The sequence below is a fragment of the Styela clava genome, chromosome 7 (genome assembly GCF_964204865.1).
Source record: "Styela clava chromosome 7, kaStyClav1.hap1.2, whole genome shotgun sequence".
Taxonomy (NCBI): Eukaryota; Metazoa; Chordata; class Ascidiacea; order Stolidobranchia; family Styelidae; genus Styela; species Styela clava.
Window position 1 is genome coordinate 14514318 of NC_135256.1, and position 26960 is coordinate 14541277.

At 35.9% G+C, this 26960-nt stretch overlaps 4 protein-coding genes across 4 annotated transcripts; 1 reads left to right on the top strand and 3 right to left on the bottom strand.

The window, feature by feature from the left end:
* The first annotated feature begins 2216 nt into the window (after positions 1-2216).
* On the top strand, positions 2217-4611 carry LOC120327888 (transmembrane emp24 domain-containing protein 2-like). The gene is made up of 4 exons (XM_039394244.2): positions 2217-2454; positions 2846-3038; positions 3483-3593; positions 4126-4611. The coding sequence occupies exons 1-4, from the start codon at positions 2275-2277 to the stop codon at positions 4248-4250; spliced, it is 609 nt and encodes a 202-aa protein (XP_039250178.2). The 5' UTR covers positions 2217-2274; the 3' UTR covers positions 4251-4611.
* Positions 4612-5425: 814 nt separating this feature from the next.
* Positions 5426-17630, bottom strand: LOC120328013 (actin-related protein 5-like). Its single transcript, XM_039394386.2, has 11 exons — positions 17434-17630; positions 16933-17056; positions 12176-12328; positions 11550-11637; positions 10960-11116; positions 9927-10060; positions 8051-8112; positions 7433-7561; positions 7159-7230; positions 6501-6660; positions 5426-6048 (listed from the first exon to the last, which is right to left on the bottom strand). Exons 1-11 carry the CDS (start codon positions 17628-17630, stop codon positions 5780-5782), a joined length of 1545 nt encoding a protein of 514 aa, XP_039250320.2. The 3' UTR covers positions 5426-5779.
* On the bottom strand, positions 12950-15667 carry LOC144411622 (uncharacterized). The gene has a single exon (XM_078114611.1). The coding sequence runs from the start codon at positions 15216-15218 to the stop codon at positions 13470-13472; it is 1749 nt and encodes a 582-aa protein (XP_077970737.1). The 5' UTR covers positions 15219-15667; the 3' UTR covers positions 12950-13469.
* An 18-nt stretch (positions 17631-17648) lies between the features above and the next one.
* Positions 17649-19800, bottom strand: LOC144425173 (uncharacterized). Its single transcript, XM_078114612.1, has 2 exons — positions 19575-19800; positions 17649-17877 (listed from the first exon to the last, which is right to left on the bottom strand). The coding sequence occupies exons 1-2, from the start codon at positions 19664-19666 to the stop codon at positions 17649-17651; spliced, it is 321 nt and encodes a 106-aa protein (XP_077970738.1). The 5' UTR covers positions 19667-19800.
* Between the last annotated feature and the right edge of the window lie 7160 nt (positions 19801-26960).

A 26960-nucleotide genomic window follows, 5' to 3' on the forward strand; every position in this document is an offset into this window, starting at 1 on the left:
TGGATTTTATTTGAGGTCGTCTGGAAGAGGGGGATAATTGTTTTGGCATTCCACGTTTGTAACCATAACTTTGGTAACTGAATATTGAAAGGAAAATGGGTTTTGTTGATGCTCTGATTAATCAGACTGGACACAATTGGAGTTTTTACTTTTTCAAATGTTCGGCAGGAAGCCTAAGAATTTCCCAAAGAACTGAGTTTGAGAACCAATGCGTTGGGAGCATGCTAGTGCGGTTTTTGCATGGGTTCGAATCCATTGGGGATAATTATGTTTCAGTGTTTGACTGGACTTTTTCTGTCGCAAACGCCACTGGTTGCTGACTGCTCCCATCACTATCAAATTCGTACATTCGGATTTCATTATCAGTTTTTATTTATTTGTTTCTATCAATCATTTTATTGTTATGCTGATTATGGAGTCGAAATAAACTTATACATACAAGTTTTCAGATACATGTACTTTATAGTGGAGCAAGCCATAACCGACCAGTGGTTACGTGAATCACCCTACTGCGATGTGTTCAACAATCCATATTTCAATAATGAGAGCGCAGGCAGATTTCAAAAACGTAGAATGCTGGCGAAAGAATTTTACGAAAAATCACAATGAAAGAAAATCCGTTTGCCGGATATTTACGGGTCATTGAATAAGACACGTCATTGACCTCACTGAATGAGAATGCAGCATATGGCACTTTCCGTTTGAGTTTGCTTCCCGTCGACCTCGTTTTATTGAAGCAGTTAGGTGAATGTCTCGTTTTAATTTGTAAATATATTTATAGTAAGATTGTCACAGAATTAAGTAATTAAACAACTGTTATTTTGTATAAGAGTGAAACGTTAGTTAGCATGTTACACAGTTGCTTGTGCCGTATTTTAGTATTTGGGTTTCGCTCTTGCTGTTTTGGTTATTCTGTTATTGCAGTGGGAATCGTTCATATTTTCTAATTTGCAGATATCCCCCTAATCTAACCGTAGAATCAATGATATAATGTAAACAGACAAACGATAGCATTGTACCAATTGTAATTAAAAAATTAGGTGTTGGATTTATAAATACTGAAATAGTTTATAAAATAAAAATGGACAATTCTGGAGATCGAGAAAAACATAGACTACCAAAAAAATTATAAAAAAAACGAGGCTTGGGCCAGAAATATACAAACAAAAATAAGCTAATGTATTGAACTTTCGAGCGGTTATACTTTTAAACCACTTAGCTAATAAGCCCCATCTCTCGGTGATAGGCTATTGTGATAAACCGAAGATATTTGGCGTCAAATATAAACCATGATTAACTGATCACTTAATTCTATAATTGTAAGTGAAATTTATTCAGTAGGCGTATGATAATAAAAACAAATGAATAATGGCACATGCAATGATTTTGAGCAAAATGAAATTGAATGCGCATGGGAAGTTGCATTCGATTTCAGAAATAATAAATATGATATAGACATGAAACCTTACTTAGTCTAAATGTATCAATGAGGCTTTAAATTTACTTCTTCTAGAAATCTTATGCCTTCTAGTTTTTAATTTACACACTCTACATGTATTATTGATAGCAACATTCAACTTTCCACAGCTGATAAATTTTGCGCAGACAATAATTTATTCATTTCATTTTCTTGCTGTGTAATTTTAGTCAACGTCTGTAATTCTATAGAATACTGGCATATGTGAGCATTGCATTGTTGATTCCTTTTTCATAAAACTGTTGACTACATGTAAATTTTTTCCACAAAGATATACCAATACACTAATCACATTGGGCCCATTACTATCTATTCAATGACAGCCTTGCTATTGTTTTTTTTTTTCTTGCATAAAAAACACGAGTGAATAAATGCATCTGAATCAACCACAACATAGACAATTGAAGCAAGGAAAAAACACCAACGAAAATGCTTAATATATATCGTAGAAACCCAGACAATGAAATTTTTTTGTCTATTGTGACGTTGCACAAGTTTATCCTATGTATATGCTATGCATATTAGTGTAAATGTTGTAAAACTCATTCTAACAGCCTGGCAAAAAAAAAACTTTGGCGATAAGATAACCACTATGAGGTGGTTAAAATATATTCTTATTTCTGGCCCTAATTTGCTATATTGTTCAATTGACTTTTTGAGTGTCTAAAATTCTCATCAACTCTAGCCATCTTTAAATATTTTTTTGCTGTTCAACATGTGTTAAAATCATACCAAATAAAAGAGATTCTACATTTTTATATTTTAGAGTTCAACCCTTGTAAATAATATCAACAAGAATGATTAAATATTATATAGCTTTGGTGCTGATCGCATTCTCTGCGCAAACAATTCAAGCATATTTTATAACTGTTGATGCTCATGCGGAAGAATGTTTCTACGACAGAGTTCCGTCCGGAACAAAGATGGGTCTGATGTTTGAAGTAGCTGAAGGTGGATTCTTAGACATTGATGTGGAGGTTGGTTCTGTTATTAGTTTGGTGTATAATCAGTTTCAAAATAACCAAAGCAGTTTATGACCAACATTTCAGTTATGAGAAATAGGGACCTTTACATTTGCTTGAATAGTTATATAAAACCGAATAAAAACATGCTACTTTATAGCAATGTTTGTAGGTAAAAGTAATTTGAAGAAAATATCAAACTATAATTTTCTTTATTAAATATACCATGTATGATTTCTGTTTTTATTCAATAGTTCTCATGTATGTTAGTATTCAAGTTTAATATAGTTTCATTTTCATTATCTGGTCAATGTAATTCTGTATTGCAAAAAGCTATGTAATTCTACAATGACCCGTTACTTATATTGATTTATATTTACAATGGCTAATAATTGCAATTGTTCAGGTTACTGGCCCAGATGGTGAGAGCATCTACAAAGGAATCAAAGAGTCGAATGGAAAATATGCATTTGCTGCTCACAAGGATGGAATGTATAAATTCTGTTTCAGTAATAAGATGTCAACAATGACTCCGAAAATTGTCATGTTTAGCGTTGATATTGGTGATTCCCCTAAGAACGATAGTCCAGAATCAGATGGTAAGAGTATTTGTTTTACAAAATTAAATTGGTTTGATATTACTAAGTTCAGAACTTATATGGATTTATTCTGTGATCTGAGTTGGCTTATTTTCTCCTATTTCTCTGTATAACTTATATTATGATCACCCGGCCGGTATTCAAGCGGTATGGAAGCAATCACCTATGCCATCTTGTAACAATGTACTGAGCTGGGAAACATAAGTGAGAATGAAAACTTGTTTCAAGCGGATGTATTAAGTCTGTTCTCGTTCCATATATGTTTTGCAATGTATTGTTCATAGTGCCAATCTATCTGGGTAGTTATAAATGTTTGAAGTACAATTTAAGACATTTGGTGATACAAATTCCCATCAGATTGGATTATGTCACCTATACCCTGACAAAATTGCAAAGAGTCTGGCAATTATAGAAGTTACTTGATATTACCTATAATATTTTTAGCTGAACACCAAGACAAATTGGAATCAATGATCAATGAACTTTCTGTTGCAATGACTGGTGTAAAACATGAACAAGAGTATATGGAGGTTAGAGAAAGGATACACAGAGCAAGTAAGACAAGTGAAAAATCTTAATAAGAGTGGAAACTGAGAGACATAGGCTTGAAAAAATTTGTTTTTAAATTAAGGCTGGGAATTGTTAATTGCTCTCTAATTATGAATGTAAGCTGTCGTCTTTAAAATTACCACCATCCTTTTGATATAATGATCATTGCAAAATAATGTATATATACTCCATAAAATTTGCTATCTTACTTGGTGATAACGGAGTAATACATTACGATTGGAAACCCACTCTTTCATTCTTGTATTCCGATTACCGGCAATCCTATTTTCCCTCCTTTTTTTCTATTACTCAGGATTTAACGTACCGTAATTCCATTACAGTGTTCTGAGAACAGCTATTAATATTTTTTGGGAATTAGTGTTAATTTTCAATGATCAAAGCGTTTTTCTTGGATACTTTAGCATCTGTTTTTTCGTATAATTCCCCCAAATGCTATAATTTATATCAAACAACTTAAAAACGCTTAAATAGTTTGAAAAGGACAAGGATATCAACCTTTTCGTTTATTCTATTTCAGTCAATGACAACACAAACTCAAGAGTGGTATTGTGGGCATTTTTTGAGTCCGTTGTTCTTGTTGCAATGACTCTTGGACAGATCTACTATTTACAAAGATTCTTCGAAGTTAGACGTGTTGTCTGATGATCATCACTACAGATATAACAAAGAATTTATTTTTATGTCACAATTGGCTATTTGTAGGCCATTAGGCAATACAGGCTGTTTGGAACATGCTTTGCAAAGTACTATCACAAAATGCCTGGTTTTATTTTATAATATGCAGAGATTGAGCACAGATTTGTAGACACTAAAAATGAATTGTAAAAAGTAGGCGCTAAATGTGTAAGTTGATACTATTTGCTTGAAAGTTTAATGTGCAGTTTTGATTTGGTCTTTGGGATATGGGTTTACGGGTTCTTCTAGTCTGTTTAAAATTACTATATACACTATTGTTGCATTTAAATTTTAAAGATTAGTTGGAAATACAGAATATGATCAGGAATTGTGTTTTTCGGACAATGATGTGACTTTTTATATAAGGAAAATCAAGTATCGGCAGTCAGAGCTGTTGAGCATGGTTTCACATTGAATGGAGTTTTATTTTCAAACTCCAGATTCGGCGCTCGTAGTTTTCCAAAGGTACCCAAAAAACAGTGTCGATCAAGATAGCGATGGTCAAAATTTGTGGACAACGAAGTAGTACAGGTATGCAATTTTTCACACTTGTGGCCAAGGCAAGAACTAAGTAGTATGGGTATGTAATTTTGTACGGGAGACTACCGGCACTGCATTCTTCATGACTTCGTCGGACCACGATCGTGAAGGTGTGCAATTTTTAACTATGTTGACATCATCACACACAAAAACGAGTCCCATATCGACAGAAATTTTTAAAATAAATAGAAGAAATGGCCTTCTAGCAAAGATCACAATCTTTAACTACTTAAAATTTTAGAGCAATTGATCAAGTAAACAATCTGTATGTCCAATACAGAAGGCTCGCACCCGAAAAAGTTCACAACCTGTAGTTCTGAAAATTTTTCCTAATTTGGTGTCTGGAATCCAGTGTAATTTCATTTCACAGCCATGCCTTAACTGGGATATGACAACCACAATTGTGTGAAATCTTTAAATCAGTTCGTCATACTTCAGTCAAAAGAACTTTAGCCCCTAATTAGTACTAGTTCAAAATTTTGGGAATCCTGTTGTACATGTCAGCCCGGTATGAGCACAGGCCTTTTTCTAGCAGTCTAGGAAGAGGCAAGCTACTCAAACCCCACGTGGTGTCGAACCACTGACAGACTTCACACAACTAGTCAGATTGAGATTTTATTAAAAATTTCGCATGATAATAAAGTGATTTTGAATTCCGATCCTAGACTGCTCACATCTTCAGCGAAATATGACACACATACAAAACTACAATACACTTTATTTTTTAACCCGAAGATTTGGAAAGTGTTACTGTTGTACGTGCAATGAATGGCCATGTATGACTGAACCGCTGTTTTAAACATGGCCTGGAATATCAGCTCATTCACAAAAGATGGTATCCTTCTCTTGGGCTGTCCCGCTTTGGCATTGAAACTTGTTCATCATTCCTCTTCTGTATGTGTAGCAAGTTGTAGCCTCAAACAGGTGGATGATTGCGTTGGGAACAGAAGGATAAATCATTCTTGCACTGGAGAATTCACATTCAAATATTTATTCGAAGCTTTATGTTCCTTCAAATACTCAAATCCATGTTCATCATAATCTTGTCTTGTCATCCACATATCTTCCTGGTCCATATGGCTCATTGCCCACTTTTTAGCACCTCTCCATGCATCTAGGGTTGGATTTTCTGAGACTTTTACTCCGCATTCAGAACCAAATGGGCGACATTTAGTCAGTTCGGCTTCAATTCTATGCCTGAAACCATGATACTGGGTGTTTCCTCCTGTGATAAGTTTATAAAGTTAAAAGACTAGATTAAAGACAAATTACAGAAAGCTAAAGCAAGCAAGTCTAGTCTGTGGAAATAATTTAACTTTGATTGTCTCAAGAGTATTACTACACTTATATTCTTTTCCAAATCTTCTTTGAGCTCAATTGCCAGTGGTTTTATTAGAATTTTCAAAAATTTATAGAAAATGCACCACCAAACTGGTTTTGCACCAGTAAATCGCAGCGAGTAGATGTTAAAGGTCACAAGGAAGTAGTTTCCTAACTTTGTGTCTAACTAACTTGAGAAGCCTTTTTTCTGATCAAATCTACTACAAAATTCGAATTTTAAGAAAAAAAGCAATTAAATGGTATGTCAATAGCAATAGTCACAACTCTTATAAGTTCACCATCGAGGGCACATTTACCAAGGAAATGTCAAGAAAAAAACATGGATGACTTTTCAACCTGTTATTAGAACATTTTTTGCCATTTGGTTTTGAGTATCTTCTGGATAAGAATTGAAAATTGTTTCCATAACTTCACCAATACCAGCTTGATCATATCCAACTAATGATGGTTGAAATAAAATCTCCAGAGCTTGATGTCTTTCTACTCGAATAGGAATCTGAACAAATGTATGAATATCAATATCCGATTAGAACAAATTAAAACTAACAAATTCACAAAAGATAGGATTTATATGCAGGGTACTCCAGAAGTATGCGCACCAAGATGTCGCACAACCTGAACCCCAACCTGGTACACAACCTGAGTTCAGGTTGTGCGCCATCTTGGTGCGCATAATTCAGGAGGTCCAAAAAAAGTTTACACATCTTTCACTACACATTCAGGCATAGGAATTGGGATGTTAAACCAAAGGTTTCTGAAAGAAATAATTTCAGTGGCCACAATAAACATGACTTGACTCCAATGTTGGTTTTCCATGTCAACTAATTTTTCTTCAAACCCAATACCATACCTCCTCACCCAGAGTTTTAAGTATTTAAGCAGGCTCATGCCAAATCAGAAAAGCTTATTCACTTGCAAAAATATCGGGGCACGCCTAGAAACAACCCCGTTTAAAGCATAAGAGGAAATTTCAGAAAAAAAAATAAAATGGTACCTCTGTAGGAGGGAGTGGATTCTGTGATAGAAATGTCATTTCTTCGTGAAGCTTGTCAATTTTTGTCTGCAGCTGAGAAAAAAAATGAATTTGTAAGTAAGTTTATACTATTTTAACATGTACAAATCACAAGGTGAACATTTAGGAAAATTCAATAATAAAATTGAAATGTTCTGTTCGAGTCGGTTTTAACTGGTTTTGCCTCATAAAATGTAAATTTATCAGAAAAAGGAAATAAACCACAATAATGACAATAAAATACAAACTCAGAAACCTTATGCATTTTCTTATTAATATCTTCTACTTCTGCATACCCAGCATCAGACATGGCCTTAGACATTGCATCTGGATTTTCGTCTTCAAGTTCGAGAATACATTCGAGATCATAATATCTGTACTCCAACTAGAAAATTAGGCCAATTATCATTAGTTAGTGAATTATAGAAAACTTTGCATTGTTTGTAAGTTGGATAGGACTCTTTAAACTTATCCCAGGAAAGAAGAAAGCTCATAAGACCATTTAATTATATAGCGATCTGTGTTACCCACAACCACTCTTCACTTTTTTAGATTTGGCAATAGCCAAGCAAATAATAGTTCCAGATGCATGAAGGAAGCTGCAACTGATTGGCAGATTTGAAAGCCACCTTGTGTTGACAAGTATGTAGTCCAAAAATCATATACCGGTAACAAATATTGATATCTTAACAGGCACAGAATTTGAACCTCAAACAAACGAAATAGCAATAAACAGTGAGATCAGTTATCAATGCTTATTATGATGCAAAAGGTTGCAGGACTTATAAGAAATAATGTTGAGCGAGCCTCTTGATAGTTTGTACATAGAGTACTATGTTTATATATATATATATAGAACTAGAAAGAATCTTACTCTCCTCAGCTTCTTCCCAAGTGAAATTGTTCGTTCACAAGGAGGATTTGTGATCTGTCCAGCTGAATGAAACATTAAGAGGCTATGAGAAGACAACATAATGCCAATGAATTCAAAATAAATCAGGATTTCAGCAAAAAAATTGAAGTACAGTAAACAAATCTTATACCTTAACATAGTCTCTATTGTGAAACAAAATTCTGAATACAATTAGCTCATGCAATACTATGTAATAGGCCATAGGTTCTCAAAGTGCTCCGTACGGAGCCCCAGGGCTCCGCGAGTGAAACCCAGGGGCTCCGCGAGCTATTCGATTACTTTTCAAAATAATGACTAGTTTTGTAACTGTTCAAAGAAGCAATAACAGCTTTGATAAAATTTGACAACAATATAGCCTCGAAACATGGCAAAGAGGCGGAATTAAAAAATGATATTATTTATAAGCTGGAACGCAGCCAGGATTCTCAAGAGGTGGGGATTTGAATCGGAAATTTCCGCGCAACATTCTTTGCGATCATAAAAAAACGAATAACAAGATTTCTGTTGCGTAAAATATTCAATGTATGGCCGATGCGAGCATTTAAAGTGTCTTGTCGTAATAATTCAATTGTACTCATAGTTACTCAAGTTTCATTCGAGATTACTATTAGAATTACTAAAATGAAAGAATACTATTCTAAAATAACATAAAATACGTGATAAACTGCCAGATATAAATAAATTGGAGTCGTATTTTTGCGATCTTGGAATTTGTCAAACTTGATTTGTTCTTTTGCACTCGAGATTATTATTAAGCAAGATATCGCCGTTTAAAAAATCACAAGATCTGGGCAAAATACGATTGAAATTTATTTTAATGCATGCGGCTCCGTCGGTGGTTTCAGAATATAAAAAAAAGGTAAATCGCGCACACAATTGACTGTGTTTCAATTTCGCAGTTACTATACAATGAATAACCAAAGAAAACCCACCAAATTTTGAGATTTACAATGCCTATAAAAGCGTTTTTGATCTGACGTGAGTCTGCTAAAACCAAACTTAATTATTTAATATTTACTTTAATATTTTAGAATGCCGTTTTTCAATCAAGAAATTTGAGTTGCGGATTTACCTCTTTATTATTAATTATTATTTTTAGCATTTCGTCGCCGATGACTATATGGTAACATGTTTTTCACATTGAACTCATAATTCCCCACGAAAACAAAAAAGCAATTATCGTCGTCATTGTGGAACAATACATGTATATGCCGAAGAAAATTTTTGATTTAGGGAAAATAAACCCCGGCGTAAAGATGTTTAAAAACATGCCATGCTGACGAAAACTATCGGTGATTGTAACAAAATGCAATCGCGCACTTTTAGCGGCCTTTTAAGTCTTCCGAAAATGTCAAAAGGGAAAAGATTCGACCCCTAGTTTATTAATATGTTTGTCAAGTGTCAAATTTACAGCTTCATTAAGAGTAGGCCTATATATAATTTATCTTTGAAATTTTGATTTATTTATGACTTGCATTAACCCCATTAAAAAAGGTTTGGCATTTAAATTAAGTTAAGTACTTTTAACTTATTCAGGAATATTTATCGGAAAGCTACAATTTTAACATTTCTTTTGGGGCTCCGCGAATAATAGTCAACCTTTTCAGGGGCTCCGCAACACCAAAAGTTTGAGAACCCCTGTAATAGGCAATCATTTTAATCACATATTTAATCTCCTTCTGAAGTCAAATTTATCAAAACACTATTATTAACAAGAAACTCATTTTTTAGATGCTTACTACCATCATACAGACAAAAAGTACGCAGGAATTTCAAGTCCGAGAAAGTGAAACAGATCCAAAGTATCTCCCCTGTTAAAAATATTAAGTTGGCTTACACATTGGGTTGGATTTCTCGGGGACCTGCACCATGATTGTGTTTTTCGAGGTGAATTTCCTATCAGACCATTTCTTCATTTCAGCTATGTAGTCCAGAGGTACCTCACCTTTATCTCTTAAAAACTGATCCATTCTGGAATGAAAGGTTAAATGAATATTTTTACATTTTATATAAAGATTTTTAATGGTTCCACTCTGATAAATACACAGGACAGAGTTAACTGAAATTGTCTCAGTCTTGTATCGTGTCAATAGCAATTAGTGCACCAGTGGCCATTTGCAACTTGGACTTTGATTATAGCAAACTTGTATAAACAAATACCGTAAATGCTCGTTTTAACGCCCGGTCTTGATTAAGGGCCCGTTTGAATAGCCGCCCGTGTGAACAGGACATGAAAATAAATACGGGCCGGTGCTTGAAAACCCGCCCGGTGTAAAAGTTTTTTTTTTTTTTTGCGGATTTGTACCTGCGGTGCGTAGAAAAAGTCAAAATTTTCATTATTCTCGTTTAAATCATGCTTGAGAACTGGAAATGACAATATACGCCTATACGGTATTAATTATTGTAACGATCGGTTTTATCTACCGGTATTTTTGTGTGTAATTTTACTTTAAAAATAACAAGCGGCCCTGCTTGAATAAGGGCCGGTTTGAATAAGGGCCTGGCTAGTGAGTATGTTTAAAAAATAGGCGCCCGGGCTATTAAACGAGCAAATACGGTATGTAAAATTGAATTCATAGTTGACATCAGTGGTGGTAAATACATAGGATCAGAAAATTATACTGCAATAGTAGGTATATGAGCAGATTCCAGATGATGTTCCAAAACTTGGACCTCTTGAAGTATGTGCACCAGCTTAGGGTTCAGGTTATGCGACATTTTGGTGCCCATACTTCAGGAGTACCCAAAACTTAAAATGCCATGGCGAAGAAACTATCGAATAAATATATATATATATGATTACACTAAGTACAGGCTGATGCTATCGTATAAAACAAAATAAACCCCCCCCTCTCCAAACAAAAAATTACCTAGTCAAAGTGAAAATACTGCTTTGCTTTGGATATTTGAGTTGAAGAAGACGTTGCAGATATGCACCATTGTTATATCCACCAAGATTTATTCTTTTAACATTATTAAGATCAAGATTTCCATCTATTATTGGAAGTATGTGTGTTGACTGAAATCCTACAAAATTAAAAAAAGAGGTTATTAAAAGAAGTTGGCTAACCAAACAGGGTCCCAGAAACCATAAATACTCCGGTGGTCAATCATGATATAACTTCTCAAAATGTTTCTAAGAAACCAGGACAAAAAACTTTGTTAGTTACAAATACAAGTTACAAAAACAGTTACAAATACAAGTGTGCTTATTTAAGCTGGTTTGAATTATGAGGGAGAGGGAATGATGTGTGTGAGGGGATTGCTGGACGCCTTACCAATGCAATGTGTTTCATATAACTGCTGGTCAGTAATGATCTTTGAGCATCTGGAACGAATAGCAGGCTAACAATTCACATACCCAACCTGGACTAAGAACCAGACGTCATCCATTTTCCTCTCCTTAATATGAATAAAAAAAATCCAATAAAATCCTATTATATAAAATTTCAATATCCACCTGATGATATTACCAGTGCGCAATCACCCAAATTCAAAGATTCCTTGTTGTATTGATAACTGAAGAGACTATCAATGCCATACATCAACTGGAAATAAATGGAATCAGACTGAGAAATGATGTTGCAAACATTGATAAGAAACTGCATATAATTGCAGAGCAGTTGTCTCATGTTCAAGCACACAATATTCCAGAGATCAACCGGAGCGTACAATCTTGTAACAAAATGCAAGGTATATGTCGACCCAAACAAAAACAGAGCCATGATGAAAATTGATAGCAATAAGTGAAATACTAAGTATGCAGCTACCGACAACAATGTTGTTACAACATTTGTGACATAACAATACAATTGACTTGCAACAGTATGTTTCTCATTGATACAGACATTGTTCATATATCATTGATCCACACTCCACAGTCTTCTTTTTCATAATAAAAATATAATGTATGACCAATTGATTGAAAAAGGTTCGCCACCCAAGATCTATAGCTTCATTTGGTTCACTCGTGTAGCAATACTTCAATAAAAAATTTAGTTGGTGAATGAATTTGATGAAGCACAAATTGGTAAAATGTCTACAACAGAGATTATTATTGTTCAGCTAATGGAGTAGGAAAATCACCTTCGGAATGTTGTATGCCTCAAACAATAATTCTGACATTTGTTTTCGACAATATGCTGGATTTGCAACTGGTTCTGTTAATACAACAGGATGATGAATTCCACCTTCAGTGTTAATACCAAGATTACGAAATGAATGGTCGAATACAGATTCCTGAAAAACAGAATATAAAATAAGTATAATAAATAGCAAGAACTCCATTCAGAGTGTGAATACTATACTCTAAAAGGCTTAATAAAATACCTAAATCTTTATTTTATGAAATTTTTTCACATAATTCTTCAACACATCAGTGTCTGATGCAACGTGCAACCATATTGCAATTTATAAAATGGACGGGCAGTTGCTTTGACATTGTAAGTTAGATATCTCAAGTCCAGGCAGTAGAGAAAACTATGTCTGCTATAACTTCACCGATATTTAATTGAATTGGACAGTTAAAAGAGACCGCTGATGCAAACCTAGTGCAGTACCCTATAAGAGGTTGAAGTTCCAAGGTGATCTTTATTAGGTTGTGGAAGTTATACTCAAAAAGCCTTGATGTGAAATCCACTTCTGCACTTAACTATATGCAGTAGCTACTCAATTCATGATTGCAGAGGCTCGCATTGACTCGCGACTTCAACAATATGTTGGGGCTCACAATAAACTTGAGACTTGAATGGCCGATAACTAGATTGACTTGCGACCCAAAACTGTTCATAGTAATGATAAGGGAATGTGATATTTCTCAATGCTACTATCCATTCCAGACAAGTTAACGATCATAATATCCTTGTGAAACGAGATTGTATTGCAAAAGTGAACAAAACGGAATAAATCACAAAATACTACTGAAATATACAACAAAGATATATATATTCATGAGGTCTCTCTACTCAAAAATTGTAGGATGGTACATTACAAAGATACAAAACCACAGAAAAAGAGGTGAAAAAGCATGCCAGCATCTGCTTATTATGTTGAGTGATTATACATCTGCTTTTCATAAGTATTCAGGAAAAGGATCACTAGATATGCATTTCGAGGAGCAAACAAAGGAATATGACAGGAGACAAAATAATAATGTAGGTTGTTCTATTACAATAAAAATTTGGTAATGAATATATCCTAACCAGGTTGTTTCATTTTAATCAATATTTATTTACCGTAGATATCATTACTTCATTTAATACACCCACCATTAGTCGTACAAAGCACATCAAAGTTCCTTTACCTGTATTAACACAGGACTTTATAGAAACCCTATACAATGACAATTTACCAGAAACCAAGTTATCAGAAATTTTGAAACCTAATCATGCAAAGGCAATGATTTCATTTCACTCAACAATTCGCTACTACTTGGTCTTTGGGTGATACCACCATTCCAAGACTTTATAATCATATCTAAATACTTTTTATCGAATATGCTCTGTTCAAAAGAGTCAATGGAGATATCTGGTCGCTTGCCAAAAGCGACAATAGCAAACACAGCTGTATGCTGGTGCAGGCCAGGATAGGGACTTGTGCGTTTCCAAAGTTGCCAAGCAGTAATAGAAAATGAAAAAATATCTGCTTTCAGAGTTGGTTGATGACCTCTTAAAAGTTCTGGAGCACGATACATCAAAGTACCCATAAGCAAAGATTCTTGCTTTATTTTTCCACTTGTGTTGACAGACGAGAATCCAGAATCAGCTGTGGATGGTGTGCAAGATTCACTATTAAATGAAATTGTTGAATTGACGCTAAAAGTTTTTGAAGTCATTTTAACGAGCTTGCAAGAACCAAAATCACAAATCTTACAAGTTCCTTGTGATGTAACAACTATATTTCCTGGTTTCAAATCTAAATGGGCTAAACCTTTATCATGTAAATATGTCAATCCTTCTAAAATATCAATACAAATGTTTTTGCGCCTTTTTACTGTAATCTCTTCAGCTAAGTCATTGATGATTTGTAACAAGTTTTTGGTACCAGCATGCTCCATGACAAGAAAACTTTGACCTTTCGACCCAGGGGTCATAGGTGAATTTGGAGGTTGTACCAAAACCAATGAACGAACAAGATTTGGATGACTCAATCTAAGTGAAAATAATTCTCCAACAAAATTTTCAAACACTGCTTTCTTGTGCTGAAACTCTGATTTCATTTTCTTGATTGCGACTTTTTTACCACGATAGGTTCCTTCAAACACTTGTCCAAATCCTCCACAACCAAGTTTTTCATCAGTGATTAGCTCTGACCCATCTTCATGCCAGAAATATAACTTGTCAGGTGGGCAGGTATCATTTGAAACCAATAATCTTGGTTTAGAATTTTCTTTGGTATTGCCGGAATCAGGCGTTTTGACACACTCTGTTTCATTCTTGCAATTCTTGGTAGATGATAAAACACTGTCCGTTTGGCTTGAGTTTTTGGCATCATTTGAAGTACAAGAATTCTTTTTCGAGAAGAATGAGCCTGATGTACAAACTGCACCCCATTCTATCGGACTTTGTGTCATCCATGCAATTGGTGTTGAAGGACTCATCGAGATCCCACTCAAACGAAACAAGAGTGAGTCATTGAATTTTTGAGTAGGTGATGGACAAGGTGCAACCGAAGTACTAAAAATTTTATATTTCTTTTTTCGTCGTTTAACAAACTGCGTTTTGGGAGGACTCTTAATGATTTTTGTGAAATGCCGAGGAATGAAAGACCCATTACAACTACTACCGAAACGTCTCTGTCGTCTTAGTGTTAGTACTTGCTTAAGCCGTAACTGCTTGGGTAACACTTTAGATGTAGACTCTTGAATTGGACTTGAAAAAAGGCCAGGGCTCATTACTGTAGAAAGGTGAGGTAAGGGTGAGTTTGATATTGAATACTGATGACTCTCCTGATTGAAAGCGATCGAACTGTCCTGTAAATCTAGTAATGATGTCTTTCTTATAACATCATCAATTGATGTGGAATCACTAGTTGTATTATTATTGAATAATTCAATGTCACAACTTTCTACTGAAGTTTCCGGTATGGCACTTCCGCTTGATAGTTTTGATTTTCCCGCAAAGTCATCCATGAAATCTTCCTATCTTTGCAAGTAAGTAGACAATACTAGTACTTTTTCTAAATAGCAAATCTGGTGAAAAATGATATAAAACAGAATAAATTTTTCATCTTTACAAAATATGAGCCATACAATAAAAATGTTGAGAAACTTCATAATATTAATAAAAAACCAAATGTTATTGGAAAAAGTCAATAAAAAAATATTGTGAATCCTAATCACAATAACTTACTCTACAATAAAGTACCACTGGTACTTTCAATAAATACATAAATATAAGACAAAAATACAGCGACTCAATTTCTAGATGTCTAAACAAAACACAGCCATCTGCACACATAAAGGATGCAGAACCTTTTTGAGATTGATGGCTGCATTACAAACTTCATTTCACAGAGTGCGTGCAATAGATTGAAAAAAGTCATTGATTGTTATTGGCAAGATTTATTCCATAATATTCCATGCTGTTGCATTCAGACTTATAATAAAACAATTTTTGCTGTGTGTCAACTGTCAACTATTTCTCATCATTCTTTCCGATCTGTAACTCTGCTTTTTCTAAGATACTATACTGTTTCAGACTGGCAGTCTCAATAGATCATGACTTGATGTAGGATAATCCAACAATGCTAATTACGGTAATAAAATTCAGTTCACTTATAAAACTGAAAGCAGGATTAACAAACTAAGTCTCACTCATGTTGCTTTTTCCTATCACAACATATTCTTCAACTGAATTGTATTTTTAAATGTAACTCAAGAATTTCCCTTCACTGACTGATCAATGCCATTTAGCTTATAATTCATACAAGTCCCATCTGGTCCAATCACTAATACTGATGTCACATATGACAAGAGAGTTGTGCTCTTCAAAACCCAACCCAAAATAGATGAAATGATTGCAACGAAACAAGTGCATCATCTCATAAACAAAATTTCTTTTACATAACACAAATATGAAAAAATGCTTAAGTATGTACCGGTAACACAGTATCACATGCTCTGCAGTACCAGTAGTTATAAAAGAAATAACGAGCAAGCATTCCTTCCCAACACCATTCTCACAAAAAAATATCATTTTACAAGTCGATTCTCTCAGCTATCACAATACTTACCAGCAATGCCATCCACACTGTTGCTCATAAACTCAGAAGGTTGTCAGAGACTGAGCAAGCAACCAAATGGCTTTCCAAGTCTCTTATTTTTTTACATAGAAACACTATAAAAAGACCGGATTTGACAAGTAAACAAAGATAGTAATAGATACATTTCGTGGTATATAGAAACAACTAAATGATGCGTGAAAAATCATCATACATGAGATGACTTCAATAATTTCAACAGAAATCAAGGTTTTTTCTTAACTTTTGGTAAATTCGATCACTCCACAAAAAACTGCATTCTTGCATCACATCTCTCTCCTGTTCTTTTAAATTGCTTGTAGGCCTATGTATTGTCAATTTGTCACGATTTAGTTTTCATATCACTATTCGATTATTATTTCAGAAACAAAAATAGCAAGTTTGAACATTCTATTCCTTTTTGAGGTGAGAGATCTTTCGTTCATAGTATTCGTTGTGTTTTCAATCACACCATCACTATAATTTTGAGTATGAACTGCTTGGTGAATACTGCCATCCATACTTCTCATACTGTGCCTACGGGAACTTAAAACCTTCACAAACAATACCCTTAATAATAAAAAGAAAAATCCATCGAAACCTACCTGAATTCCAAAATTGACAACAATGTTGAAATCAAATGCAGTTCTAATCATCCATCTGACAGCTTCTAAATCAGGAATATCATTTCCAACTAAAATATCCCAATCTCTATCTTTCCGGTTCCCTCTAAAAATATAAATATACCATATATATATATTATAAACATTACAGAGAATTGTCAACGGTTAACATGACACTACTTTCATACAATTGAACATCCATACATTAAATTTCTTAAAATGCAATGGAATTGTAAATCTGTAATTGTTTCTGAATTTGGCAAAGTATACCAAGCCACCTTGTCACCTTGCCTAGATTAGGTAGAATAAATAAAGCTGAGAAGTATAGAGAACTGCTTTCAAACAAAAATAATCATAGTAATGTACAAGAAGTAGTGTTCACTTGTCCTCAACCTTATTCAGAGTGCACACAAAAAACAGAAAAAGTTTTCAAACAAAAACTGAGATAGTATAGATTAATGATCGAATGAAAACCATTCTTACCTGTTTTTTGCGATGACGTTTTTGAAAATAATCGATGGTTCATCGTTTATTGCCCATCCAGCACGATACTGATATGATCCATTGTCGATTATCAATGGGCAATCTTCAGTTAAATCTCTGGGATATTCACAAACTATATCTGGTGTGGAATTCCTATCCACAAACTCATATATGAAAGAACTTTGATTCCCTGTCATTGCATTCTATTTTTGTCTTTACAAAGTTGGTGGTTGGTTACGAGAAAGTGTGAGATTTTGATATTTCTCAATAACTTGTCTTTTGATTTGTAATTGTTGTTGGAGAGATTTAAGAACAGTTTCCTGTCTTTCTTTGGTAGAATCAATTCCACCAGTAGCAGCAATCTCCTGTTTTGCTTGATCAAATTTTCCTATCAATTCTTTCACTTTGTTTGTAAGACTGTCGATATCTTGACCAACTTCCAACCTGCAATAAAATTACATAAATGATATAAACATTGGATGAATAGCAACATTTAACATAGCATTTATGTTAAAAAAGATTTATGGAACATAAAATGTAATAAGTTAAGAAAGAAAATTAATTAAATAATATATGTAAACTTTAATCATCATCAAGTCATGGCTATGACAGTATCAAGTCTTGAGTCAAACTTATGTTTTTGATAGCCGGTCTTACTACTTACTGAATACAGCGCGAAACACTGCAAAGAGCGCGAAACAGCGCAAAACAGAGGGAAACAGCGCAAAACAGTGGGGAAACAGCACGAAAGAGCGCAAAACAGAGGGAAACAGTGTGAAGCAGAAAAAATTTTTGCAATGAGTTCGGGGCACCTTGTTTTGACTTGGGGTACCACGGCAACAAATTAAAAACACAAACCAACGTATGTAGCCAGAAATGCTGTAATGGCAGGTCTGCCTCTGCTGGTGACACATTTTGGCTACCATAATTTAGAACATTTTCCTTATGGATATGGTTGGCTTTAGGGTTAGGGTTAGATACAAAGGGACCTCCAGAAGTATGTGCACCAAGATGGCGCACAACCTGAAAATAGTATGTGTGTGTGTGTGTGTAGCGGATTCAAGTTGTGCGACATAATGCTGCACATACTTCTGGAGCACCAAAAAGGTAGATAAAATTTCGCATGATGACCTATAATCCGGTACATAACCTTGTAAATATACCGAAAATAGCGCCATAAAACCATGGCGAGAGGCGCCGTGGTTCTTTCGTGGCAGGAGGTGGTAATGACTGCGTCTCCTGTTTTGCGCTGTTTCCCTCTGTTTTGCGCTGGTTTCCTTCTGTTTCGCACTGTTTTCCTCTGTTTTGCGCTCTTTTGCGCTGTTTCGCACTGTTTTGCGCTCTTTGCGGTGTTTCGCGCTGTATTCAGTAAGTAGTAAGACCCTTTGATAGCATTGAGTCAGAGCAATGTTTAGAAATACTCTGGAGTTAAGAACTGAAAAAAACTTGAAATTTGTATTGTAGTTGAAATCACAGAGTGGTGAGCTGAAATTTTTTTTTCTAATTTAGAATCAGAAGCTACTGAGAGCACATTTTACACCAAATTGAAGACACAAGTTCAATCTACAGATGTACGTCAATTAAATTTTTCATAGCCGACAGTGATACAAAGCTTAAAATGAACTTCAAAACCTCACTCCAATAAACAGATAACTGACAAATCTGCAAATGTTGGGGCTGGACTTGCAGGCTTGATACATACTGACATACTGTATGTAGACTACTTACACTTTTATTACTGTATAAAATTGCTAAATTCAAATGTAGGCAAGCAGGTTATAACTGCAGAACTGTAAGATACTTTACAGTTTTAGGTCTTGCAGACATACAGTACCGGTACTGACATATTTCTGTATTTATGCTTTTCAATGCAATAAACCTGTTCACAATGCTATTACAGTATTAACAGGTTTAAATTTACAAGCTACAGAGCTAGGTACATCAGTAGCCTACATGCTGCTTTGTCAGTTGGTCGACATTGACATTATTCTATTACTATGCTTTCAGAACTTATTTTCAGAATTTGTCATTAAAATGCTGTAGTAACAGTCTGACAGTGGCTCGTTACTATACAGTTATAACAGTATAAAGGTAAGGATTTTAGTAAAACTGTAAACAGTTTGATCCAAAACAGAACTTACTTGCTCAATATTTCATGAATTTCTGAGAGGAAAGTAACGTTAAACGATTCATTCACTTCTTGAGCAATGATAGGAACATCCTCATTCATCATAAAACGATAAAATCACCGGCACAAATGCACCTAATACAGTAATAGCCAGACGCACGATGAATCTGATTCTGAAATTTCCGCGCATTTGGAAACGAGAGAATAGGTCACTTACTAATATATGGGCGGGCACGTTTTGTTTATATGGGCGTGGTTAGCAGGCCGACTTATTTCATGTGCGTAATAATGGCCAGTCAGTGTTAACTGTGTGATGTAACAATTAAATTTTTTCAGAAACAGAAAGCATGGTGCTGCGAGCGAGCTTGTCCGATACTCGTTTTCAGGTTTGTGTAGCCCACAACAGTTGATGTATAGAACGATGTTTCCTGAAATGAAGGGGCGAAGAATTTTTAGAGTATATCAGTCAGTTTTTCAATCTTAGAAAATAGCCAGTGATTATAAGTTAAGTTTGAAAGAATCAGAACTTGTAATTTTAGTGGTTGTCCATTGTTTTGAATTCAAACTTTCCTATTACGGCGCCTGCACAAACATTATAGTCTAATTTCTGTTCTTAATGCTTCTTCGCTTACCGTTATCATTTGTCACAGTAGTAGATAGTTTGACTCATATTATAATTTATGTGATTGGATATTTCGTATTGTGTTTGATATGCGGGAGAATCGCAAAGAATCTCGCTTCGTAACGAAGGAACTGTTATAACCTCGGGATGGTAACATCGCGTCGGCACTGCCAGGAATGCTGTTTCAATCGCTAAGGGACAGATGCATCTAGATTCTAGAGTTGACGTGTGTCAATCTGTGATTCAGTATGGTGACCGCAATTATATCCTTTCATATTATACTTACCTATTATCAGTGGCGGCGCGTCAATAGGGCCAACCGGGGCAATGCCCCGGTTGTTTTTTCGGTATAATAAAAAATATTTGAAAAATACCTCAATATCGGTTGCACAGACTGTCTACACTAGCCATATTCTCCCGACATGGTTCATTTTTCGCTCGCAAAGCCTTCGCCGAACGTCGACGGGGCGACGCCGATTTTGCCCCGGTTGCTCATTGTATATCGTATTCTCTCTTTTATCTTCCACTCGCCGCGTTTGTCTCGTTTGTTTTCTGTTTCTTTTACTAAATCATCGGGGCCGATCGGGGCTAGCCCCGAAATTATGACGACACAATGCCGACGTTTCTTACAACAACATGTTGACATATTCACGCATTCCTTCTCGTTCGTTGGTTGCTTGAAGAGTTGATAGTTTCCTCGCCTTCGTTTTTGTCGCTTGTTTCGCTATTTGAATCAGTTAGAGACCTTTAGTCCATTTGCTTTCGATTTTCCACATTCCTTTTGAGCTCCTCACTTCTTTCCGGCTTCGCATTTCTTAGCCTTAGACCTCATAATGAATAAGGTTGATGCACTACTTCGCACTCCGTTTTCGCAGCTGCCGCTGGAACAAAAATTAGAGGTACAACGTCTTGGGCCTTATCAACCAAAAAATTGTTCACTGGACCAATCCCATGACGGAGGAAAGCGTCGGCGTACATTCTGCGCAGAAACTTGGTATAAAAAACACGAATGGTTGTGTTACAGCGAGGACAAAAGAGCACTTTTTTGTTTTGATTGCCTACTTTTTGCTACCGCCCGTGACTCACGTTGGTGTAAATTTGGTTTTAGAGATCTTAAACATCTTTCCGAGCGTGCCAGGGATCATCAATCTTCTATGGAGCATCTGGACAATGCAGTAAAATACCGAACATTCGGAAATGTTAATATTGCAGCACAGTTGGATGAAGGACGCGCGGTTTCTATTCGTCGGCACAACCAAAACGTCGAGAAAACCCGCCATGTTCTCGGTCGATTGATAGATGTTTTGAAGTTCATTGGTTGTCACGAGCTGTCCCTCCGTGGGCACGATGAACGGGCTGGCTCTTCTAATAGAGGGGTATTTTTGGATATGGTGGAATACACCGCATCCCTAGATACAGTATTGAGAGATCATCTTGATGCCGCAACTGGTTCGAAAGGGACATTTAAGGATATCCAAAATGATTTGCTCGACTCAATGTATAAAATTTATTTACAACATTTGGCTCTGGAAATTGAGAATTGCCAGTTCCTTTCGATTCAGTCTGACGAGACAACTGACATCACGTGCGTTTCCCAACTGGCTGTGATTTTTCGGTTTGTGAAAGATGGTAAACCTACCGAGAGATTTCACAGCTTTGTACCAATCGTTGATCGCACGGCTTGCGGGATATCGGCTGTACTGAAAGAAGTGTTACAGCCTTACAACGTGAAGTCAAAATTGATAGCTCAAACTTATGACGGCGCGGCAGTCATGAGTGGGTCGAAACATGGTGTTCAAGTTTATATAAAAGAAGATTTTCCTCATGCGCATTTTTTACATTGTTATGCACACCAATTTAACCTCGTTATTAAAAATATGTGTCTTGATACCCCTCTCGTCCGTATATATTTTGCAAATGTTTCGGGATTTTCTTCATTTTTTTCCGTTTCGCCGAAGCGCTCTGACCTCCTTCGCCAGATATGTAGCCGCCGTCTCCCAGCTTGTGCACCAACACGTTGGAACTTCCAATCACGCGTGGTGCAGGGCGTGTCCGAAATCAGGTCTGAGCTCATTGAGCGTTTCAATGGCATTCAGAGCTCTCCGGTTTGGGACGAACGCTCTGTGAGGGAGGCGGCAGGTCTAAAGCGTCTGATAGAAGATGGTGAGTTTTCATTTTTTCTCGCTTTTTCCTCCACAATATTCTATCACGTGAATGTATTATATGGCGCATTGCAGTCAAGGCTAATGGATGGAGCGTCTGTGCAGTCGTTTATTTCAGACTTCTGCGATGCTGTATCTCGTATCCGGGAAACAATAAAATACGACGACACATGGAGTGCTTCTTTACGCCGCGGGCAAACAACGCAGCGTTTGATTTTGTCTGCAAAGGAATGCTGTGACATTCTGGTGAATCAAATAGGCGATCGTCTGCGCACTGAACACCTTGCCGCGTTCTCTTTGATGAACCCCAAAATTTTTTCAAAATTTGCACGTCAATTTCCCATCCATTTGTTGGCTACTGTCTCCAAATTTTACCCCATGATAAACGTGGGTAAATTGGAAAATGAATTGCGATGTATATACACCAATCAAACTTTTTTGAACATCACATCAACTTGCGCGCTCTATGGGTTCATAGATAACACTCTAGTAAATACCTTTGCGGCGTCTGCAAAATTTCTGGACATCATTTTGACGACGCCTATTTCTTCCGCCGACGCAGAGCGAACATTCAGCACGCTGAAGCGTATTAAAACGTATCTCAGAAACACAATGAAGCAAGATAGATTAAATTCCTTGGCTGTTTTATCCATTCACAGAAACGTTATTTCTGGGATGCATGACTTTAATCAGCGCGTTATTGAGCATTTTGCTTCCAAGAAACCGCGGCGTGTTGCATATATGTTCAAGCAGTAAAAGTCTAGCAGCATATATATCTATGAGTGAGCGACGCATGTCCTTATCTTTGCATTAACATTCCTTTCTTCATAGTAACGTTTTAAACCTTATTTTAGGTTTTGTCTGCTTTCCCGAAGTTTCTGTTAATATGTCATTGTATTTATCTGGGTAAATATTGCCTTTCCTTTTGAAAGAGCTTTCAAAATAAACTATGTCTATATTTATTAATCCCTTGACTTGGACCGGTTTTAAGGACACTTTCTTATCGTTAAAAATTGTCGCTTTTGCCGATTGGTTGTTACCGATGGAATGGTTTTTATACTCATAAAATGATGGGAGAACTTACAGCGCTCATCCTGTTCCTGTAGATGGGGGTGACATGGTCCCGCAGTAGCTTGCCCCGGTTGTCAAAATGACCATGCGCCGCCACTGCCTATTATATAGTATTGTTTGAATGAGAAATGTATATTCATACATAGCCTACATATTAGATACTTTGCTATGATATAGGCTAGCCCTGATATTCAATTTTATAGTATCATTTATTTTTATCCATGGTTCAAATTATTTTAAACGCGCGTTCTTAAAAGTGAAATGTTTCATATATTACTCAGGTTAACTATTCTTGTTCCGAATATTTCCGTTTGCCACTGTCAATAGATTATTAAACACGATCAAATAGATAAATTTGTTTGAATAAATATATACATATGTATTGCTATTTGTAGATTCGTTTATTTTAAAGAATAAAATGATAACTATTTTTATCTGAAACCGTCCGTAGGAGGTGTTATGTGCTGCTTGCTCTGCCATCCAAGTGTATGCATCTGGAATGATTATAAGTCACCTTTTTTAAATCTTGGAGTGATAATCGGAAGAGATGCCGATCAATGTTTGCTTATAGAGTTTTACTCAATAACACCACGCGCACTCACTAAGAAAAAATCGTATTTGAACAAAGCCCCTGAATAATAAGAATTATTATAAATAAATACTGTACTGTAATTTATGGTAGTAGACATTAGTGATACAATATAATGAATTAATGACCCAAGTAAATGCCTGCCTGTTGACGAGAAACGTGCAACAATATGATCAGGGAAACAGTCAATTGGTATTGGTATTTCGCACCCGTAGTTTTTTTACATTTTATCAAATATGTTACAGTATATATTGAAAATCGAGATCGGTTCCAATTCACAAGGGCTAATCTGGCTAGTTCGTGCTTAAGCTCACTGTTCATTACAAGCAAACGTGCCAAATTATATACCCGTTTTGCGGTGGTGTCTGGTCAATACCCACCAAATCACATTAATTAGTCATGAATAAATTAATTATGCTTGAGTTAACTAATCTCACACGAGAAACCGTCTGCGATAAGAAATTATAAATTTAACCTAAACAGGAAAAAAACATAACTCGACCAAGGAAAACAAAGTGGTTTACGCCGGGGAAAGCCATCGCTCGCCGGCAATTTTTGTTGAAGTTTTTTTTTACTTGATAACATGGGAAGACGTGTAACGTCAGGTCAAACATGATTGAAATAAAATTGCAATTTTGTCTGAATCATAAATATTCAGTGAACGTCAGCCTTGAGTGCAAATGTCCGTCAAGTTTCCGACAATATATATATGTCTTAACACAGGGGTCGGCAACCTTTTGTCGCTCGCGAGCCAAAATTAAGGGTTGCAAGTCTTGGCGGGCCGCACATATTTTTAAAAACTTAAAACTTGAACGGATGGCCGATGAAACACAATTTTTTCACACAGATCAGAAGTTTAAACAGCGGGAGAATACTGCGACAACTCGTGAACACAACTCAGTAGTTTTACTAAAAAATATTTGCAAATGACATGTTCACTAAATTGTTAGGTTATGATAAAACTTAATCTACACATGTCTCACAATAAATTCTGTTACGTAAAGAATATGATCAACTCCTCAAGCGTGGATTATAAAATTAATTCATTGTCAAAACCGCCGTTTTGTCGCTATATAATTCAGTGAAGCGTCGCGGGCCGAATTATTTTACTCCGCGTGCCGGATCTGGCGCGCGGGCCGTAGGTTACCGATCCCTGGTATAGTGTATAGGCTACTATACTTTGCAGGTTGGAAACGCATACCTGTTCTTCAATTTGTTTCTTATTATTGCCAGCCAAGAGTTGGTATTAGTAAATATTTTATCATAAGAAAAACTGTATTGTGCCGTAGCGAAATGAAGTCTTACGTTTTTGGGGTATAAGACTGAGAAGAGGAGGCTTGTATTTCGACTTTAAGTCATCATCTTGTGTCGGCTTGCAGAACTCCTGGCCATCATGGTACGAATATTTAAGGTTACAGCTACAGCTTCATTCACTAATCACGTATTCTGAAACAAACTTTCACCATCAGCGGACGGGTAACGTTATTAAGATACAAAACGACATAATATTGAAATGAATGAAACCTAAAATATTAGTCTGTATTTGGGTACTGTAACCTCCCTTTCAACGTGACCCGGTAGCACAAGGTGTCACATAGAGAAAACTAACAAATCGAAAACGCATCTCCCAAATCCTTGTCCAAACACAACCAATTGTTGAAAACTTGTAATGAAATTGTAATTCGAAGAATTGATAGCATAACATGAAATGCTCAGCAATACACAAACATCACAATAGACGGAAATGAAAGATGGAAGACGGTTTTCTAAAACAAAATAACATGTCTTAGAACACTTATAAAACTAAATAATACCAAATTCAGCAATGATCCAAATATAAATAACATACCGATAATATTTATGACACCGGGTAAGAAAACTTTGTGAATCCACGAGAATACTTCACAATCTGTTAACAATGACAATATTTAATACACATACATCAGTGAACTTCAAATTAAGCAACTTAAAGTACTAGCATTCTTACCCAAAAATCATTGCATAATACATTCTGGAAACATCAGTACACTTTCTTCACAGTAACAAATGTACGGCACAATATCTTAACACCAAGGGCAACAACCCAATAAATCCAGTTACTAACTAATTTAGATGTCTAAGTCATCTACAAGATAAACACAATAAACAGCAATAATCAAATCACAATAATACCAACACAAAGAAACTTTGAAAACTTGACTTGGCAGCAAAACAGCAGCAAAGTATGGTGCAATATCCATTAATGGCGGCGAACTCGACTTAACAGCGCCTACACGTGGCAACAATAATATTGCCAAACAATAATACTTGGATCCTGTGGATCGTGACGTAACAGGTACTACAATGTAATGTTTATGCACCGACTGTGTGGCAGGAACAATAAAATACATAAACGGTTCAAACAACAAACTGTTAATCAGACTTTTAATAGTTGAAGCTGCTCGAAAACCATCACTGGTTTATCGCGTCTCCCTTCACACTGAAACGTATTTTTTTTTAATCTTATTTATGTTTGTCCATTGTGTACTTTCGGCATGTGATGAAACAAACTACTGACTTAATGCACTTTCACATTCACATGTTTCATCACTCTTGTCAAAGTATCGTAGATGGGATAGAATTTACATATTTATCCCAGGGGTTCGATAAGACGGATTAATCATGTGGCAAACTACGCCCCCCCCCCGATCGGTTACCAGTCCATGTCGGATATGGGGGTTAGTTAGCCGGGTATTTGTTTTTGGAAGTATGGACTTGAAGGTGGAGAAAGTCGTAGTCACCGATCAGCCTCTACGTCAGGGTCGGCAACCTTTTGTCACTCGCGGGCCAAAATATAAGGTTGCGAGTCATTGGCGGGCCGCACATATTTTAGAAAGTTAAAAACCGAACGGGTGGCTGATGAATCACATATTTTCACACAGGTCAGAAGTTAAATTTTAAGCAGCGCGCGAAGAT

Coding starts and splice junctions, on each gene's coding strand:
- LOC120328013 (XM_039394386.2), bottom strand. CDS start 17,630: ATGACAGGGAATCAAAGTTCTTTCATATATGAGTTTGTGGATAGGAAT. Junction 6,661..7,158: donor ATCCACTCCCTCCTACAGAG/GTACCATTTTAT, acceptor ACATTTGTTCAG/ATTCCTATTCGAGTAGAAAG. Junction 6,049..6,500: donor AAAAAATGTTCTAATAACAG/GTTGAAAAGTCA, acceptor AACTTATCACAG/GAGGAAACACCCAGTATCAT.
- LOC144425173 (XM_078114612.1), bottom strand. CDS start 19,666: ATGATGAATGAGGATGTTCCTATCATTGCTCAAGAAGTGAATGAATCG. Junction 17,878..19,574: donor ATTCATGAAATATTGAGCAA/GTAAGTTCTGTT, acceptor ATTTTATTGCAG/GTTGGAAGTTGGTCAAGATA.
- LOC120327888 (XM_039394244.2), top strand. CDS start 2,275: ATGATTAAATATTATATAGCTTTGGTGCTGATCGCATTCTCTGCGCAA. Junction 2,455..2,845: donor TCTTAGACATTGATGTGGAG/GTTGGTTCTGTT, acceptor GCAATTGTTCAG/GTTACTGGCCCAGATGGTGA. Junction 3,039..3,482: donor CGATAGTCCAGAATCAGATG/GTAAGAGTATTT, acceptor TAATATTTTTAG/CTGAACACCAAGACAAATTG.
- LOC144411622 (XM_078114611.1), bottom strand. CDS start 15,218: ATGGATGACTTTGCGGGAAAATCAAAACTATCAAGCGGAAGTGCCATA.